The sequence below is a fragment of the Pagrus major genome, chromosome 22, assembly GCF_040436345.1.
Source record: "Pagrus major chromosome 22, Pma_NU_1.0".
In the NCBI taxonomy this organism is placed as follows: domain Eukaryota; kingdom Metazoa; phylum Chordata; class Actinopteri; order Spariformes; family Sparidae; genus Pagrus; species Pagrus major.
This window is the reverse complement of record NC_133236.1, coordinates 15,819,886-15,840,541: the sequence shown is the minus strand read 5'-3', so window position 1 is coordinate 15,840,541 and position 20,656 is coordinate 15,819,886. Positions and strand designations below refer to the sequence as shown.

Genomic DNA, 20,656 nt, shown 5'->3' with positions numbered 1-20,656 from the left:
TAACGTGAACGATCAGGTTCTGCACAAACTTGTGGAGTCCATACCAGCTCGAGTGCATGCTGCCATTAAATGAAAAGGGGGACATGCAAATACTAAGATATTCTGCAATTCACTCAAACTATTTGGGGTCAATATCCTGCTATATTATACACTCAAGGCATCAGGTTTTGCACCAACTTGTGTAGTCCAGCTTGAGTGCTAGATATTCTGAAATTCATAGAAATTTTTAAATTGTCAAACTCATATGATCATTGATCTATAATTTGATTTATTTACATGTGAAACAAATGCAAAAAAGAATTATTTTGATTAGTGGTCTAAAACTATTTGACCCTACTGTATATCTTGCATTATATTACCATTCTTGCCTGTTAAGAGGCTGTTTTTCCTCGCCACTGTCGCCAAATGCTTGCTCATGAGGGAATGTTGGGTCTCTGTTAATTAAAGAGTATGGTCTAGACCTGCTCTAATTGGAAAGTGTCATCAGATAACTTTTGCTGTGATTCTGCGATACAAAAATAAAATTGACTTGACATGCTTGCATATCTTGTCTGTGACCTTATTTTTCCCAGATAGGATGCCTGTCTCACTCCTCTTCATATCCTCACATCAAATAAATGAACTTTGAATAAACTCTGCACAGATATTTTCCTCAACAAAACTCATTTGAATCATGTGATTTGTGTACGCCAGCAGGCAGATATTGAAGGCAACCCCCTCTTCTGCAGAAAACTCCGACAGCATTATGTGGCGCCTCGGGTAAAGTCATTTACCGGACAGCATATGTTGACAGTATACTGTGTGTTAAACATTATCATGGTTCAACATGCGCTCAGGATATTATAAAATGTGTTGTTTCTGTCATGCTGTAATGACAACAGCATATTTCTGGTTGTTTAGCTTTTTTTGGATTTAATTTGCCATCTGCGTGCCTCCAACAGAGAATATGTGTCCGTGTCACATACTGCCAAATTATGTGACCATCCACTTAAAACATGCCCAAGAGCTCTGATGTATGAGGCTAAGGGCAGATGCAAACACATCACACTCTCACACTCACACAAACACACACACACTTATACAAGCTTAATTTATTACTCATTTCTTTGACCCAAATCAGTCACATCCTGTGTGACTGAGAGTTCTTATGCACACATTCAGCAGTGCATGCACAGAGACACTCATACACAACACAGATATATGTACCATGTCCCATTTTAACAGCACGACAGGGTGAATGGTGTCTTTCTCTATGATGAAATAGCATCATTACTCATTGTCCCATTTTGAAGCTGGAACCACAATCGGTGAATGGATGTCAAACTCTCTTCCAGGAGAGCTCCGGGGAGCCATCACCGACCCTTTACGGGAAGGAGAAGCGAACCTTGCTGGACGTACAACTTAACAAGAAGGAATCAGCAGACAAGCCCTGAGGGATTTGGTAGCAAGTCGGGGGAACTCCACACAGCCACAAAGTCGTGCAGCCCTGAAGTCCTTATGTACTGAGGGGGTGCTCTTTTGTGGATGTAATTGTGTGTGGTATTGGGCATATGTGAAGCTTCCGGGCTTCCCTGGTGCTGCTGATTGGCTCAAGCGGCAGACGCTGAGGCTGCAGCCGCTGGGCTTGGCAGCAGAGCACAGCTTTTCTGAGTACTGGTGCAGCACCAATGGGAGAGCAATTAGAAGGTTTCAGATTTACATTAGAGCCTGCACATCACCAGGCCAAGTAAGACGGAAGATGGGCTAAAGGGAGGAAAGACAAAAGGTACTGGTCTGGAGATTTATACACTGTGTTGTCAACAAAGTGCTGTCGGTTTAGTACCCTTTTAACCCCTACGTCACCCTTGATAGCTTTACCTAAACGCAAGATCTGTTTTGCATTTCCACTGTGGACAGCAGTCTTAAATGAAGGCGCAGACGACGCAATGACTCTGGTTGTTCTGACTGACCAATCAGTGGTCTGGTCACAACTTATATTGTCCCATCTCTCTTTTCGAGGAATAATAGAGAAAAGTCACTGGTTCAAGCTTCTCATATGTGAACATTTTCTGTTTTTCTTTAGTGACAGTAAACTGAATATCTGAATACAGTGTTGACTGTTAGTTAGATAAGATAAAAACTTAAAAAAAGTCACCATGAGTTCTGGGAACTTGGCTGACATTTTATAGACTAAATGATTAATTGAAAAAACTAATCTGCTTCTTAAATAGATCAAGATCATTAGATTACTCCAGTTAAAAATAATCTCAGCTCAAGGTTCATTTATTAGCTCTCCTATGGGGTAAAATCATGTCACATAATCTTCACCAGCAGATGGAGTTTGCCCTCTTGTCACAAAAATGTCCATGTTCCTGAGTGTCTTTTAACTTTGAACCTCAACTAGGTTATTTTAGTTCAATTTAACTGCTTTCACTGAGACTTGATATAACTGACACAGTGTGATGTGCTGTTTTGCTGCTGTACATATGTGGTGCCAGTATTTCGACACACTCATTCACAGATACAGAAGTGTTAATTGCCTTCATTTCCCGTTGCAGACATTTGAACTTTGAACCGTTGTGATTCCCAGCAGATCTCTATGAGCTTTCACGCCTTTTCATTTTACGTCTGTAAAATTTTGCGAAACTCAAAGCTCTCCATCATGCAGTGATCGTTTTCATTGAGAGAGCAGGTGAGCAATTGCATACTTTTATAATGCGCTACATTATTATTTTACTTGGGATTTTTTTCAAGACAAGGACCTTACCTGCTCCCTGAGCAGAATTTAAATGAGGCGGCAGCGCATTTATTCGAGTCAAACATTTCGTTGTTCCTTCCACCTCTGCCCCTATCTGTACTGGCTCTCTCAGCCTTTGCCTGAAGCACATACAAAGAGAGCAAGGGGGTTTAGAAGGAGAATGCATGTGAAAGTCTGTGACTGTATGAGTGTGTCTGTGTGTACGGGGTGAGGAATCAGTCGTTGGAAAGCTGCTTAGGCAGCAATGACTAAGACAATGGGCCCTGTAAGCCACTTCAGCAGGATTACAATGAACCACTTGGCTAAGTGACACCGGGCCTTTCTTCATTCACTGTGTGGAAGCCAACCATCCAGATGACAGCGAGGGTATGACCCTTACCCTTTGTTTCCCTGTTCTTGCAACAACTGCAAGTGCTGCCTCCAAGATCTCCAGAATGTGAAGACACAACAGTGTTGACGGTACGTCACAGACATCAACGTATTGTGAAGACAGCTGAGTGGAAGAGCTGCTGGGTCTTCATGGTGATCACATACAGGTGCTCTTTGGAAACTGCAAGTGCACTCTGCGCATTCCATCTTGTGAAGGGCTCAATGGGTGAATTATAGTCTTGAGACTGGAGACTGTATTTCACCCATGCAATGAGCCCTTCACAAGATGAAATAAACATCTACGTGATGTGTTGCAGACATTTCTACTGAATCAAGCGTAGCACTTAGCCTAACAAGGAAACAAAATAAACTCACAAAATGTCACTGAACAGAAAAATACAACAGTCCAGGTTTCACTGAGGGCTTAATTGTCTCATTAACTCATCATAAAACACACGTCACTCAAACTTGACAGAGACAAAACTCACCAAAACAGTCTTGGTTTGTCCTTCCACAATCCCCTCTGGCTTGGTTGAAATAAATCCTTAATTCACAGAGTAAGATTTGAAAATAATCCAGCTCTACAACACCGTTTCCGCCAGCTGCTGATGCCCAACTCTCTCTCTCTTGTCTGTCGCTTCATGCCTCTCTTGTCCCCTGCCTGCCTCATCTTCTCGTCCCTGAAGTCATAGTCGTGGTCAGAGCCTCTGCAAATCACCTCCAGACTGTATCCCCTGTCTTCAAAGTGACCTCTCTGTCAGCCCTGGAAGCTGTGTTCAGTCCCAGTCAGGTGTTGAGCTGTGTTCAAGGTGAGGCTGCTGAGTCTGGTTGAGCTGACCCCTTTGCCCACAATGACTCCCCCCGTTAACTGAGGTTGCAGTCCAGGCAGACCTGCATCGGCTAATAGGGCCTCTTAGCTCCACGGCTAATTGAGCTACCTGCTAACGACATCAAGTTGCCACAGCCAAAAAAAACTAAAGCTAACTGTAGTGTAGTGAGCAGCAGTAAGTGGTTATGCTGCCCCCTATAGTTTTGTATCTACCTTAGAATTCTAGCCATTTCCTACAAATTGCATGTTTAAAATCATTATCAGAAGGAGGGAAAGGCGTTTATCAAAAAAAAAAAAAACCCATAGATTCAATACTAGCTAGAAAGGCACTCAGTAAAGGACATACCTCCGCCAAGGCTTAACAGTCCCCTTTAGTGTATCAGCCATCTAAATACGTCAGATTTTTTTCATCAAGATCTATGCATTATTCCCTAAGCAATTATCTAAAATGTCAAAAAAAAAAAATCATCCTATTTTACAATGTTAATAAAAGTTAAGAAAAATTCCTGTATCTGGTTCTGCGCCAAAAGTTAATGGGGTCTATTCTTGGCCAAGATTAGTCCTCCATCCAAGTTTTGTGGAAATCTGTTTAGTAGTTGTTGTGTAATCCTGCTGACAAACCAACCAACAAACGTACACGGGTAAAAACACAACCTCCTTGGAGGAGGTAATAAGTTATTTGGAGAAATAGTAACACTTTTGTTACTTCACAAAAGACAGCAAATAGGCAAAGACCACTATACAAGAAGGGTTTGTATGACTTAATAGGAAAAAAATCCATAAAGAATGTTTCAATACTTGTTGAGGTATTATTATTGCAGTGATGTTTAATATTGTCCACAACTGATCCTCATTTCAAGAGTTGCCCCTAATTTTGTTCTGCATGTCAAAGAAAGAGAAAAACACACTCACATCTATGGTCATTTTAGTCTAAACTAATCATCTAACATATATGACTTTTGACTGAGAGGAGGAAACACTGGCAGACTCCCTGTTTGTGGAGGTGACAGTGCTATACCCTGAGAAAATAACAAGGCTATTTGGGTTTTTCCCATGGATTTAATGGTTTCTTTCAAACCATTCTGACATTTCCACTTGTGGTTGTTTCCCACGTGTTCAAGCAACTACATGCCCACCTCTCCTGGTGTCCCAGGTCCTGCAGGAGCGTGTCGGCGTACTTCTGCCTCTCGCTGGGCTCCACGGTGGCCAATTTCTTCACCTCGCTGCGAACAAAATACCAGAACTCCTTAACGCCGTTCTCCACCCTCCTCCGCAGCTCCTCTTGATTGGGCCCAGGGCCTGCAGGGAGAGGGGGGTAAAGGAGAAGAGCTCACAACAAAACATAACAACGACACTCAGCTGGCATGACATTTGAGACGCAGGTATGATCTAAAACAATGAATGGATGACGTTAACTTCAAAGCGCCTCCATGGGAATACAGCAGGGAGAGACACAGTCGGAGAAGATGCCAAGAGGTCTTTGGGAATGTTTCAGTGTTGGATTATGTGAGCCTAAATAGGCTAACGGCACAAAGCAAGGTTTCGGAACATAAAATTTTCCTCTTTCATACCGTGTCCCTGGGTGTTGCTTTGACCTCATTAAGGAGCACTTGATCACTGTTTTTGTGCCTCAAGGCTCCTCTCTGTGTTTTTTTTCTCACACAGTTCTAACAACAGGAAGGAACTCTATACCCCACCCGAGCTAAACAATGTGGAGTAACCCACATGGATAACACAGCTGCCTGCTCTGGTTTCTGCCGAGGGAAACAAAAAAAAAATTGTGGAAAGGGAAGGACAGCCTCGAGCAGGAGAAGGAGGTGGAGGTAGAGGTGGAGAGGGAAAAAAAATCTTTTTTTTTTTCTTTCCGATCTCACACTCTCTCCTCTCTTCTCACTCCCTCCCTTGGTGGAAAAAAGCTGGAGGGTATTTTTAGCTTTTTCTTCCCCTGCGGCAAGATGGAAAGGCTGACCCTATGCTGCCCTCCACGCTCACATGTCCTTCTTTATTCTCCCTCTGTCTGTCTCTTTTCTCTCCTCTCTCTCTTTCCCATTCTGCCATCGGGGCATTCACACCGTTTCCACTTCATTCACACATTTCCCCACTCACTTGACAGCTTTCCTGCCCCCCGACCACTGCTTAGAGTGGCAAATACACACATAACCCTGCCCATCCGACACCGCTGCTCTGCCATCATAGCTGTTAAGCTGCAGCAGGTTTAATGCTGGTCTAGACTGAGACTCTCGCCGCAGGCGGAAGCTCACATGAGCCTTTGACTTTGTTTTGTACCATATATAGTCAACCCACACACCTCCAGAATCAATCCTTTCATATTTCCTAGCTCTGTGCCAAATCCTTCCCCTGCAACCTTTCAGATGGCCCTGGCCTGCTTACCATCTCCAGTGAGTTTCTGGAAGCTGTGGATCTTCTGTTTGGCTATGGTTAACTGGTCCTCCAGGGAGCGCAATCTCCCTGCAGCCAGGGACCCGGCTTCTGCCTGACCCTCTGGTATCCTGGGGGGAGAAAGAGACAAGGAGAGGATGTGATGGGTGAGCATGGGAGCATGTGCACATTGACAGGAGGAAAAAAAAAAAGCCCTACTCTGCAGAAACACTCTGTTGAAATTGTAAAACTGTATTCCAGTAAACACAAAAAAATCGACTGTGAAAGATAATTTAGTAAAAAGTGTAGTGATTACTTTCACTATTAAAGAAGCTATCAATTATTTTTTGGATTACTCAATAAAGTAAAAAACATCTTGACATCTTCAAGTAGCTTATTTACTCTGTATAACAAATACAACATTAACATCAAATTTACAAAGATATAAAACGGAGTAAAACGGAAAATCATAAAATCTGAGCAGCTGTTTGCCATTTTTTACTTGCTGAATTCCTTAAAATGATGAAACAAGTATTTCAATTGCTGTCAATCACTGACCACGTAACTGGTTCAGTAGTAAAATTACTGAATCACTTGAAAAAAACATGATTAGAAGTTACAAAATTAACACTTTACATGTTCTTTCCGATGCAACAGAAATAGAGTTCAGACTGATTTTGACTCATTTAGCTCCGGCAGCACCTTGAATGAATTAGCTTGAGACAGACACCATTTAAAGTAAGTTGATTGACAGTTTTCTCCTTCAATAGCAACCGTTTCTACACCTGACTGGATGCACACACCACTCACTCACTTGGCTGTAATTAATCTGTTCTCATGATTTTCAATTTGCAAAAAACACGGTGTAAATATTGTGAAATTCCTCTCACGCCATCAACCAAAATCTGAATAAATCTGCCGACAGAGGCGAGAAGGTTTATCATCCCGACACTCGCTGCTTAAGTGGGATGCGTACTGTATCCTACTGGGGTGACTCGGTTATCATTTTGGTGTTTTAAGACTTAAAAGCAGCAGTGAAAAGTGAGCTGTGACGGCTGGCGTCTTTTAGTGCTCAACAGTGAAAATTCCATTTCATACGCTAAGACACAACAGTGGAGCCTCTCCGAGTCTTGTCCCAGTTATTTGTTTTACGCTCAAAAAGGACTCAAAGTACTGGATCATTTTCACTTATTTGTGAGGTCTTAACAATACATCAAGACATTTTAAATATCCACTCAGTAGTCTATGTAGTGAGTGTCTAATTATAGAGACAAGTGGCAGTTAATTTCTTTGTGACTTTAATTTTAAAACTTTATGAAATGGAAGAAATTACTTTTCTCCCTTGACTGTTTGAAGGCTCCAAGACTGCCTGCCTGTTGTATTGTAATGAGCCAATACTTAACTCTACTTTCAATGCAAATTTAATTAAGTGAAGGGATATTCATGAGTAAAAACATACTCTTTCCAATAAAAGAAACTGCACCAACATCAAAGCAATTCAACTGCAATAAACAGATTGAATATAATTTGTTCCTGTAATTTGACCATTCAACTCTATCCGCACTGGAAATCCCCGTTCATTATTACTTTACGATGATTGGTGCTGCAGCGGTCACGCTGGCCTGTTCTTTCTTTAATGTGTGACGTAGGAATAAAAGGCTCTATTGTCGAACAAACCATGCACACTGTCCGCAAACAACTAATCATTCCCTTACACTGTTTTACCATTCAGGAATAACTCAGCTGCAGTAAGGTCAAAAAGTCAAACAGTTAAAATACTTCTATTTCTTTCTTACTTCTAACAGTTTGAGTAAATAGTTGAATCTTTGAAAAAATTTTCATAAATTTCAGATCATCTTAGTATTTGTCCCCCTTTTGCTTTAATGACAGCATGCACTCGAGCTGATAAGGATTCCACAAGTTTGTGCAAAGCCTGATGACTCACGTTGTCCCAGCATGCTTTGAGGTGTGTTTGGGGTCATCATCCTGCATCAGGTTTTGCTGATGGAGTCCACGCCAGCTCGGGAGTATGCTGTCATTAAAGCAAAAGGGGGAAATACCAAATGCTAAGATATTATCGAATTCATGGAGATTTTCCTCACACGTTTATACAAAACTTGACGAGTCATGTTATCCTAGCACAATTTGACAAACTTGTGGAGTCCATGCCAGCTATTCTGAAATGTATGCACCCTTATTCAAAAATCCAACTTTTCACTCGAATTGTTAAACTGGTATTATTATTTGTAATGAAAAAATAGTATTAGATTCAAAGCAAATTCAAAATAAAACTATTTTGAATCGTGGTCTTAGACTTTTTGACTCTACTGTGTAATGGTTTCTGTCTTCTTGACAAAATGAGCATGCATGACGGAGATCTGCACTCAAAAGAATAAAACTTAAAAGGCTCCAAAAATTTACGGGCTAATAATTTTGCAAAGCCTAATTGCTCATTAAAGTTGAAATGATGTTTGTGCAGCCTTTCAGTCCATTTAATTCATTCCACATTAATGTAATGAGCTTTTCTCAAGTAAATACTGTATATGTAAACTGATCTGTACGATTGCAGTGTTTTGATGATAAATTCAAATATAAATAAAGCATGTTCACAGCTCTGCGTCGATGAACTATGACTAAGTGCTGCATGCATGTACTGAAAACACAAATGAGCACTCAGACATGCTCAGAACACAGAGTTCAAAATCAGCCAAGGAGAAAAAAGCACCGCCACTGACATTACACCGAATCAATTCCTCTACATAAAACTATTAAAAATGGAATATGTTGGAATGCACAGGGGCATTGGTGAAGTGCTGCAAAGGCCATGTTAATGAGTCATCAAGGCATGCAAACTCAATTTGCTCGCTGAGTGAGGAACATCAGTCGCTGGCAGGCATAAAGATGAGACTTTAAAAGTTGCAACAGCCCTTCTTGCTGCACAACCCCCCCACCCCCACCCCCTCCGCTGTTCAAGCCTCGGCCCCTGAGAAACCCTGGCCTCCCACTTCACTGAGCACTAACTGAGCATTGTGCTTCAAAGCCGTGACAATAACTGAGGAGAAAAGGGAGGATATGGTAACTCACATTATGTAACTGTGTGATGGACAAGGAGAAACCTTTCCATTCTGTTGTGGCATCACAGGCATTTATATGCATGTCTTAAATTCAGTTCCTTTCTTTTTGAAATCTGTTGTGTGCGCATTTTCAGCTGCCTGACACAGATATTTTGAAATAAGACCCAGGTGTATCTCCTTTCCAAGTATCAACTCGACTATCTATTCTCCGAGCTAAGACTGTTCAAACAATATTCAACAGGATTTCCCAAAGGCCACACCCTAACCTGCTAGTTACACCACTGTAGAGGAAGTAGGACTATTTCCTCGGTGACATCATTTCCCAGGGGTTTTAAGTGCTGCTAAAACTGTAACATAGAGCAACATGATATCTCCTTGAACAAGGCAGAAGAAATAGGCCACACCAGCACAGGCTAATGAGTAGAGACGTGGTACAGAGGTTAGCTAACATCCTCCAAAGAGATGTAAACTGCTGAGACACATTGCTGGTGCAGGCAAAACACAAGCATCCCCGACCAAGATATGCAGATATAAAATTTATCCAAACACTCGGCGGTATCAAAACCCACAGACACACACACACACACACACACACACAGGAAGGAGGCAAACACCGTACACAAATACACAAATGATCCCTGACGGTATCTCTAGAGGACCTGAAGCAGAGACGAGACGCGGCAGCTGGATTCAACAGCGTCTTAATCAAACGGTACAGGAGAGGTAACAGATGAGAAAAACTCTGACTCCGGGGGAGGCGGGGCGGAAAGGTGGGGGTACTGCGGAGTGAAAGACAAGCTATGAAAGCAGGGTGCGATGAGCCCAGCCGGCACTAAGCACTGAGCCGGAAAGCAGGTGAAGTTCGTGCATCTTTCCCAGTTTCCTCTGAAATGCTGCCCCAGCTGTCGCTCCGTCGGCTCCTGCCCCTGCACCCGGAAACCACGGAGTTCATAGGGTGATCAGGGCCGGGCGGAGCTGTGTGAACAGTGGGGGCCATGGATGGCACTGCGGCGCATACATATTACCGTGGTAAGATTTAATACACTGTGTTTGACTTCAAAAGAAAACCCATGTGCCGACCTGGGAAGGCATACATATGGATGGAGATGTAAAGTGTTCTGGGAGGTGGAGATGAAAGCGGGCTACATGGAGTCGCTTTACCTTTACATTAAGAAGGAACTCTGTTTCACTGTTCCTGTAACCTCTACATGTTTACATGTGCATCACTACACCAAGATGCTTCAAACACTGGACTGATGTTGTCCCAGCCTTTTCTGGGAACTTGCTGTGTTAAACCAAACCACTTGACTCCAATAAGTCAAGCTAATAAACCGCAGGAATGTCTCAGTGTGCTGCAAGTAAACACTGCAAATGGGCGGAACAGTCTGCTACCACTATGAAAACCTGCAACCACTGCTCATAATCGCTTTGGAAGATGTGTTGGAAAAGATAGGAACAATGCTATCCCCACATATATCTTCTGACTATATTTAACTGTATTTTATATGTACTTGGCTGGTTTGTCAGCAGGATTACAAAAAAACTTCTTAACGGATTTCCACAAAACTTGGAGGATGGTTCTCGGCTCAGAATAGACCCCACTAACTTTTTGTGCGGATCCGAATAAAGGGACGGATACAGGAATTTTTCCTCACTTCCTTTAACATTACAAGGTAGACACATTTTTGATAATTTCTCAGGGAATAATGCATGGACTATTTAGGTGGCTGGTATCTATGAGTGAGTACAATTTGATGCAGATCCTAGATATGGTGAGCTTAACTTAAGGTTAATCAGTTAGGGTGTTTAAAATTTAGAGTGATACAGAACTATCGCGTTTGATACTGGATTAGGCTTGATTGAATTAAAGGGGGCTGTTGGGCCTCGACGAGGGATGCACTCTGATTACCATTCTAGTTCTGCATTGTGTCAAATCCGTTGATCTTGTCTCTTCATCTCATGTTATGTCTGCTGACTCACACAGTATAATCCTCGTAAACTGATTCTGAATGCTGCATTCTTGCTTTGCATTGCTTCAACGCCTCAGTACAGCCGGAGCGAGGCCAGCTCCGCTACATGCCCTACTTGACAGAGATGTCCTGACCACAGACAGCTCCCACAATGGTGCTAGTGTGTGTCGTAGCGGGCCGTCCCTCGCCGGGCCTGAGCGACGGCTGGGTCGATGGGTGTTTAGGTCTGCATCTGTTTGGTGGGGCTGCACTGGGTTAAAACCCTTACAGGATAAATGAGTCTCCTCACTGTCTCCTTTATACGTGGGTGAACAGAGGCCTCGCCATACCAAACACGTCTGTTTACATTTTTAGTTTACTTGACAGATAGGGACCTAAATGAGGCGGACATGCAAACAGTACCATGTGTGGACAAGATTTTAGTGCAACGACTGTGGTCCTCGCAACTCATCTCATCCTCTCAGTCCTCATTTTCCATTTCCTCCTAGCCGCTCTTTACTTAGCGCAGTCCTCGTACCATCCATCATGCTCCCTTCCTCTTTGCCTCCTCTGCATCGCCCCCTCCCTGCCTCCATCCCTCTGTTGGCATGCCTAGGGGATCGATCAGGTCCTCATCGCTCAGCCCAGCTGTCACTCTCACCCCTCGCTCCCTCCGATGTCACACCATCAGGCTGGCGCATGTCATTGTCTCTGCAGGGGCCGTGGCTTCGCGCCCGAGGTGACTGACAGCTGCAGAGAGGGCGGAGCCAGACCGACTGAGTGACTCGACCTCGTGCTCACCTCTCATTAATGCTGCTGGGTGATTGGTAGGTTGGCACGTTGCCTGTCACTCAGATCACTCAGGAATGGCCTGACTAACTGAAGCGTTGGACTGAATCTGTAGGCCAGCCAGGTGATACTAATTTGAATCTGAGAGTTGATTGATAGATTAATTAATTTCATATGACTATTCCGTTCTAAAAATAATGGAGAGCTCAGAAGAAAATTGTGCACAGACTCAGATGAGCAAGCTGAATAACTAAGTATCTTCATCTGCTTTGATGCTACTCAAATTTGCAATTTGTGACCAAGAAAATCAATATCTTGTGCAAACTGCTTCAGCCTGACTATCACTCTCTATCATAAAGCAAATGAACAATGTAAACAAGATCCCTTCAGGTACGTAATGAATGCACAACACTGCCCAACAATGCAGTACACATCCATCTAGTGCTGCTGTGGTGTGATGGCACTAACCAAGTTAAATCCCACTCTGAGCCATAAATCAATCGCAATGCAGTGGGTTTTCTACTGCGCAACAACTCAACACAAAGGTGTAATAATGACAGTTTTATAGGTTTAAATCTCTCTGAGGCCGCTCATAAAAAATGAATGCACTAATGCGAAGGTTAGGTGCTTCGAATGAAACCTGCTTTATTACCTAATGTCAGCGGGACGCCTGTGAAGGACCGGTTCTGCTTCTAATACAAAACTCAGATTCATGTTCTCAAAACAAATATGCAGAGCGTTTAAGTCGGTGGATTGGGTTAGGCATGCGTTGAGCTAGTCAATCAGCGAGCTAGTGAGTTGTTACATAGTCAGTCAGTCAGTGACAACCTGCCGCCTGGAGTCTGGCTCTGTGCCATGCCTCTGTCAGCACTTTGGTGGTTGGATGAGGCAGAGGAGGAGGGAGGTGAGGAAGGAGTGAAACGAGGAACAGGAGGAGGTGGTGGAGAGAAGGGAGGGGCTGTGCCACGACTGATGGGCAGCTCACTAACAGCCTCTTTGCCTCTATTAGGGCTCTAATATAAGGATAAGAGACAGTACAGGATGAGGCGGTGGTGCTGTTCTCACCCGGGCCTGTATCTGACCACTGCACACACACATGCACAAAGACACAAAATTAAACAGAGGACAAACAGACCCCTGTCTCCGTCGATAGCTCATAAAGCTTAACCTCCGCAAGCCAGTTGCCTGCTTTTGGCTTGCTGTGCTGGATACTTAGCTGAAGCTTAGGGGGACTTGAGAAGGCACTGTAGCGCTGCCCCAGTAAACAACTGTGGAGGCCTCGGTCCCAGATCAACAACCCAACTCAATAACAAGCAACAAGCGTGCAGTGTGTCGGGGACCCATCTGGACACTGGTCGACTGAAAGCTGCACTTGTTTTTTATGCCATGAATTCCACCTTTGTTTTTGAGCCAATTTTGAATAATTACAAAAGCAAGGGATTTAATCAGGGACCAGCTGTCTGAAGCAACGTGTACGCGTGTGTTTTTATGTTACTCTGCGCTGATGAGGGCCCTGCATCAAAGTGAATCAGAATATCACAGAGGAGCAGCAATGGGTAACATCTGAAGCTCGGGTTCCCTGTTAATATGGCGCGCAGCAGGACACACTAACTGCATCCATTGCACATGCATGCACACTCACAGACGTACACATCCATGCGCAGACCCAGTGTTTATGTGTAAAGAGAAACACTGTCAGCATGCGGAGATAAGAGCAGAACCATCTGTCCCTCTATTAAACATAGCATAGTGTGTGAACGATGCTGTGTGGTTAATGGGCTCGTACAATGTGCTATTGTCTGCCAAAATAACACAATGAAATCTGGTGAGGTGTGTGACAGTCCATCCATCTGTCTGTCACACACAGCATCTCCAGCCCCACTGATCGGCTTTTGATGAAACGCTGCTGCAACATTTGTTCAACTGTGCGCAGCACAAGATGCTGATTTAATCAGATGCTGATTAAATTTTCACAAAAGCAAAAAAAAAAACAAAAAAAAAAACAACAATCTCATTGCCACATCCTGGCCTTTGTAAAATTACTCTGATTGGACTACCATAGAGCTGGAGGCTATACTTAAATGCTGGACTTTGTAGAGACTTGTTGAGAGAATGATGCATTGCACCATAGTTTTGTTTTTTTAACTTAAAAAAAGTAAAGTATACTAACCAGGCGAGCAAAAGGGGTGCATCACATTTGTTTGGTCAACAGTGCACAAAAACGTCAACACAGTGGTGACAAAACTCTGGAAACTGATGCATTTTAGGAAAGCACTCAGAATCTGGTGCAACATCAAATGGCACTGACCTGCAAATCTGATCTAAGCTGTAACACTATTTTACTTTGCCACGTGTGCAGATGTTCAAAAAAAGGTAGGATTAGGACATGTTGAGTTGTAGATTTTAATGGAAAACACAGATTGTGATGATTCAGTTGTTATTGTCAGTGAGAAACCCTGCTAACCTTTCATTTAGCACATTTACTTGAGTGCTAATATCCAAATGTTTTTATTCTTAGCTCAGTTTTGATCATATTTGGGATAAGTGATTTATACATTAAAGGGAAACTGAGAATTTCTATCTTCTACAAATGATTTTAACAGAATTACTACATTGTTTATCATCACCTCACTATTACTAATATTAGTGCTGCAGTGGCTCAGGAGGTAGAGCGGGTTGTCTACTAATCAGAAGGTCGGTTGCTCGATCCCTGGCTCCAGCTGCATGTCGACATGTCCTTGGGCGAGATAGTGAGTCCCAAACTGCTCCGAATGGCTGTTCCATTGTTGGGTGCTTTGTTTAGGAAACACTTTGCATGGCTGCCTTTTCAATCAGTGTATGGATGTGCATGGGAATGGGTGAGTGGTTGGTAGACCGGAAAAGAGCGACATAAATCCAAGTAAATGGAAATTTGCCGTTTACAAAACTCAAGTTGAGGACGCACATGGTAGGCAATGATCGGAAATCCAGATAAGGGGGTCACATGTTGTATTGGTTCAATCAAAGTACAACTAGCATATTCAGTGTTCAACCACATAAACAGTATACTAATGTACATGTTAACACAATAATTTTAAGAAAAATAATGTTTGATGTCGTTACAGTCAAGCAAGTCACTTATAAAAGCGTCAAGCTTACCTGAGCGATTCGGCCATGCGCCGCAGGTCTTCATTCTGCTGCTTAAGCCGCTCTAGCTTGGCCAGGATCTTGGAGAGCTCCCGGCTGGACCGCTCCGGGTGTTCGCTGTCCCTCACTAAGTGACCGCCAATGTAGAAGAGGAGCGTGCCCCAGGCCAACAGCACCAGGGTAATCCAACGCCATGAACCCGCCCAGGGCCGCATGGTTCAACCTCACCCACCCGAAAATGCCTCTTGGTGTGCCCGTACACCCACCGACCCACCGGCCTGCCTGCCGGATGTGCGCACACACACTCTGTGCCCCGTCACCACAAGTGCCACAGCGCCAACCTTGGCATCGGCATCTTTGCAGGGATGGTGTTCACTGAATGACGAATGGGAGGGAGATGCGTGTGTTTGTGTCTCAGGAGTGGGTGAGAAAAGGCTGTGGGTGTTTCTCCAGCGATCAAGCAGCCTCTCCTGTGTGTGCTAAAGCATGGCTAGCATGTGTTTTGACAGCCCGATTGGTGTCTTCTCCCCTCCACCCAGCTCCAGGTTGACCTGTGTCCCAGACTGTCTTGCTGTTTCCTTCCTGTCCAACGGGATTCTTTTACTCGAGTTGGGTCCTGCAGAAACAAAGAAAGAAATGGTTGTTAGCTGAGCTTCTTGCACAACGTTTTGTCTCAGAAATGTATCAAACAGACGCAAATTCAAATCACTGAAAAGCTAGGCCAGCAAGCCAGCCTAACAGACAAGTACTCCTATTGGGGAGAGCAAAGCAAGAGACATGACTCATATAGCGCCATAAACACATAACTCAGAACAGGGCAGACAGATCGCCAGATGCCGCCATGATGCTGCAGACTGGTCCCGACATAACCCTGTCTCAGCAGCCTACAGGATTGATCAGCATGACACTGCAATTTGCATTTACATAGTGATGTGCAGTCCCTGAGCTATGCTGCATTGCTGTCGAGGCAGGACAGGGATGTTCTACTTTCCACGTCCTGCCTGCTTGCACATGACACACACTTGTACTCATACACACTCTAGTCTCTCAAACGCTCTCACTCATACACATACAGAAGCCATCACATAACCAAGAATACATATTTAATTCCTCAACACTTAGTCCCTCAACCACAGCCGACCACAACCCACTTCCAACACTTTCTCTGTCGCTCTTAGTTAAAGCACGCCTCATACAGATAGTTAATGGATTTGTTTGGAGGCAGTTAAATCCCACAAACTTCTCCCCGAGCTTTTTCGCTCTACCCAAGTGCCTACTGCCATCCCTTTAGCCTCCATGACAGAATTCAACATTGTCAAGGTGATACGCTGAGCTCAATGGAGCAGAGGGAACGAAAAAAATCCCTGGATCATCACTTCCCTTCATCCCAAAGCGGCGGGGGAGATGGAGATGGACGCGTGCCGGGTTTATGAAGCAACCTTCGCTGTCAACTCCCCAACAAAGCCCTGCCACGCAACTGAGACTAGTCGTGTGATGGGATGAAGACTGGCAGGTGCGTGTGTGTGTATGTGTGCTTTCATTTCTGAGTGTGTACCACAGCGCGCTGGAATAATGCCAAACATCTTAGACTTTATGCGAGTGGTGATGGTGGTGGGGTGGGCTTGATTGACACATCGCAGTGTCTCTGGTGCTTCTGCCCGTGAGCGTTCAAGACAGAGGAAAAGTGTTCCTGCTGGGGTTCGCCTGGCAGCACAGAAGTAGGTTAACAGTAGCTCATCATGTTTACCATGGCGGCATGGTTCATATGTAGGACATAAATGGTGCCATGCTGTAATACCACAGAGACTGTTCATGCTTCACTGGCGCAAACTGCCCAGAATACAGCAGCTGAGATCACTGAAACAATGAGAGGCAAACCATTCTCCTTCATTTCTTATTGAATGATGTGGGATTATTGAAATCTGTGCAGACACTCCCTTCTTTGCCTGTGCTCCTGTTGTGACTAACCTAGGCTGACACAAGGGTGGCTCCTCTTTATGCATGCAGCACAAGGATGTGCTGAGCTGTGTTTTATTATGGAAAATAAGAGCTGCGAGGGGGTAGCACTCCACCAGCTAATGCACGACTGGGACTTTACTAAAAGGCAGGCTGCAAAAACCCTTGTCACTGTGTTTGAGGAGCCGTAATGAGGTTTGTGTTCAGTAGACTAAAACTGATAAATATAAAACTGTAGGATGAGGCGGGCAACTGCTGCCAAGTAGGATGTGGGAACTTTTTGGAGAAAATGCTTCGAGCTAGTAGTTCTGCTTACACTTGAAAGTCAAGCTAAGCTAGTCATATATTACTGGTATATTAATAGAACTCTTGGGAAATTAACTCCTTGCAGTTAAATGGCCAACCTTGGACACTGGCAAGTCAGTGATTTCAGTCTAGATAACAGAGAGGTAAAAAGGTCCAGGAAATGCTAAAATTTTCTATTCATCCAACTATAATACATGCAGTAAAAACAAGTTCAATTTAAAAGGCACACTCCATCAATTTTATATTTTCTTCTGTGGCTTTAGAAGAAACTTTCTTACGTCTGACAAAATGAGACTTCAAGAAAATCTGGTTTACAAACTTAAGGCACAAAATTTAAAAGATAGGGGCATTTAACAGCCAGGGAACGTCAAATAAAAAGCACTTTGGATTTGCATTTTGGGAATTGTAGGATACAGCTTTTGTGAAGCTTCTCTCATACTACTAACTAAAAGTCAGGATATCTCATGTTCTTCTTAATGGGAAAGGCAGATAGATTTGTGACATCTCATCATGATGTGATCTTGAGAATCCATCTTGCCGGGCTTCCAGCTATGCGCTTATGGCTGAACCACAGTGCTTCGGACCAACTAGCATCCTATGAGGAACTTCTGGGAGCTCCAGGCGTGGTTTAGATGTGACAACCGGCAAGAGCAGCGACTGCTCGTTTGAAAACAACAATGGTGGCTCCTAAAGAGGTTAGCATAGATGCAGCTATAGCACTGAAGGTTTTGAGATGTTTTCACTTTTCTCTCAACTGGCTTTTGCAGAACTTTGATTTACCAACTGGCTACCCGTGATAGTACTCTTCTACTGTTGATCTGATTAGTTCAAGTTAGCCCATCATCAATGATGACGGACTGATGATTCATCCAATCACCCGTCTAGTATTATTTTAACATGCCTGTCCTATTCCAAACAGTTTCCATGGACGACTTCCCAGATGTTTCAGTGAAACAAACCATCTGGCGCGTCAGGTTACCACCCTTCTGCTTAGGTTTTGGCTTTTCTTGTTTACTTATGCAAGTCCCCCAAAAGTATGGTGAAACATTAAATTGCAGGATTCCATTTAAAGCTTAAAAATACAAAGCTAATATCATTTTACAAGTTCAAAAGAAAAATGATCAACATATTCAGATACAGAAGACCAAGCACATTGAAAAACAGATCAATCACTCTAAACTGTGTGGGTGTTTGACTGTTGTATCAGTCTGCTGACCCACACTCACACTTTTGGTGGAATTGTTACAATCAAGTGCCATTTAAAGCAAAAGCAAATACGCTATAATGTTTGAGGCTAGAATGTGATACAGTGCAAGCTAATCTGGTTAAATTACTGGATGCACACAGTCTTTGAAGAGGTTAGTTAACAGAACCTGAGATCAACGGTGCAATTAAAGACCCAGAAGCACATAATAATCACTATTAAGGAGGTGTTTTATATAAAATTTGTTCTGGATTATTGGCTAAATCTGTTTTAATTAACTATAAATGAGTGAAGACGGTTTTACAGTTTCTTTTTAACATGCCTTTCATCTTAGCCCTGGTTGTGATTAAGTGGCAAATAAGTGAAGAAACACATTCACACTCTTTCAACTGTTTCAGATCGCTGTGTTTTATAACTGAAAGAAAGAGGAGACATCTATTGAGTCCTGTGTCAGCAGAATGTGGCCTGATTAAAGGGGAAATGACACTCTACTATAATCTATTCCCCAGATGAGGATCTGGCAGAGTAATATTTAAACCAGAGATATAGCCCGAGCGTGAGACTGAGACCTAAAGACTTTTGCATTTTCTGAAACCTCTCACATCTGCCCTCGAGTCGCCATGAACAGGGTACTACATAAATAATGGAAATTATAATAATGTCAGTTAAATAAATAAAAAAAGGTTCCCTGCTGTGGCACAATCATTTCTAAGTTGGACTCTGAGACAGATACGCTGACAGAGGGGTTTTTACAGAAGTTGGCCATTTAGTGCCAGTTTTTTTTTATTCCGCTTTCCTCCACCCTCATCTTCCAAGTAAAGTGGCAACATGATTGCGAGGTCGCAGCTAGTCTGGACAAAATGAAATACATCACCATTTCTTTTGAATGTCCAGTCCTTGAATTGTATAAGTGGAAGGAAAAAAGTAGGTCTATACTGTTCTTGTCAGCTCCACCTGCACATTTGCTCTCCAAATCTTCCTCTTGACCTTGCGTTTCAAACGTCATCATTCTCCAACTATGCCCTTCACCTTGCTGTCACGGCTACCGAGAGGGAGAGAGGGAGGGAGGGAGGGTATGGTGCACATGTTACTGTTGGGTGGACTGTCACCCCGGTGCTGCAGCAACATGCAGGAGCCTGAGGGGTCAGCAGAGATGACCCGTTTTCAGTCCTGCTGGTTAATCTTCAACGTGACTCAAGCTGCAGCAGAGGTCATCTATCAGCTCGCTCCGGTCTCCAGGCAATGAGCACTGCGATGAGGTCCGCCACTGAATTATGCATGGAAGCTCGGCTGAGGACGGCTTCTATTACACCAACGCGGCCAATCGAGCTTGGGGACAACAGGAAGGGAGCGTCATCTATACTTTATATACTGTATATATATGTATATGTGTATGTGTATATATGTATATGTGTATGTGTGTATATATATATATATATATATATATATATATATATATATATATATATATATGTGTGTGTGTGTGTGTGTGTGTGTGTATATATATATACATTTATATATATTTATATGCGTGTGTGAGTGTATTAGTGCGTGATGCTAGGGGCAACCCTAAGGGGACGCAGCAAGACGTGGTACATGTTTTGGCATGTAGCATGGTGTAGCATGTAGCATGTAGCATGGTGGCTGAGTGTGAAGAACATACATGTAGGAGGGGATCAGGAAGAAGGAAGAAAGGATGCAAGTGGGAAAAAATGAAGTGAAAAAGCTGTCTACACACATAGAGATATCTATTCCTCAGAATGTGGCCTACGATTGGACGGGAGCTGTAGTTTTGTAGCCGATGCTGTCAAAAATGTTGAAATGAAATATATTTCTGGGGATTTTCCATCCCAGCATCGACCAGTTCGACTTGAGATGGCTGCTTCTCAATATCAATTTATGAGGACAAGGGAGGGGGCAGCTTGCAGGTGCTTGGAT

The 20,656-nt window shown here is 43.4% G+C and overlaps 1 protein-coding gene across 2 annotated transcripts in view; it reads right to left on the bottom strand.

Annotated features, from left to right (window-relative positions):
• fut8b (fucosyltransferase 8b (alpha (1,6) fucosyltransferase)) overlaps nucleotides 1-20,656 on the bottom strand; it is a 95,194-nt gene that overhangs the window by 31,162 nt on the left and 43,376 nt on the right. The window contains exons 1-4 of one of the 2 annotated variants that reach the window (XM_073493455.1): nucleotides 15,265-15,545; nucleotides 8,260-8,346; nucleotides 6,327-6,445; nucleotides 5,072-5,234 (exon numbers count right to left, since the gene is read on the bottom strand). In XM_073493455.1, coding sequence (XP_073349556.1) covers nucleotides 5,072-5,234; nucleotides 6,327-6,445; nucleotides 8,260-8,346; nucleotides 15,265-15,467 — 572 coding nt within the window. In that variant the 5' untranslated portion in view covers nucleotides 15,468-15,545. Of the gene's footprint in view, nucleotides 1-5,071; nucleotides 5,235-6,326; nucleotides 6,446-8,259; nucleotides 8,347-15,264; nucleotides 15,869-20,656 lie in introns of those variants that run through there. The other variant, XM_073493456.1, reaches the window with a different exon arrangement.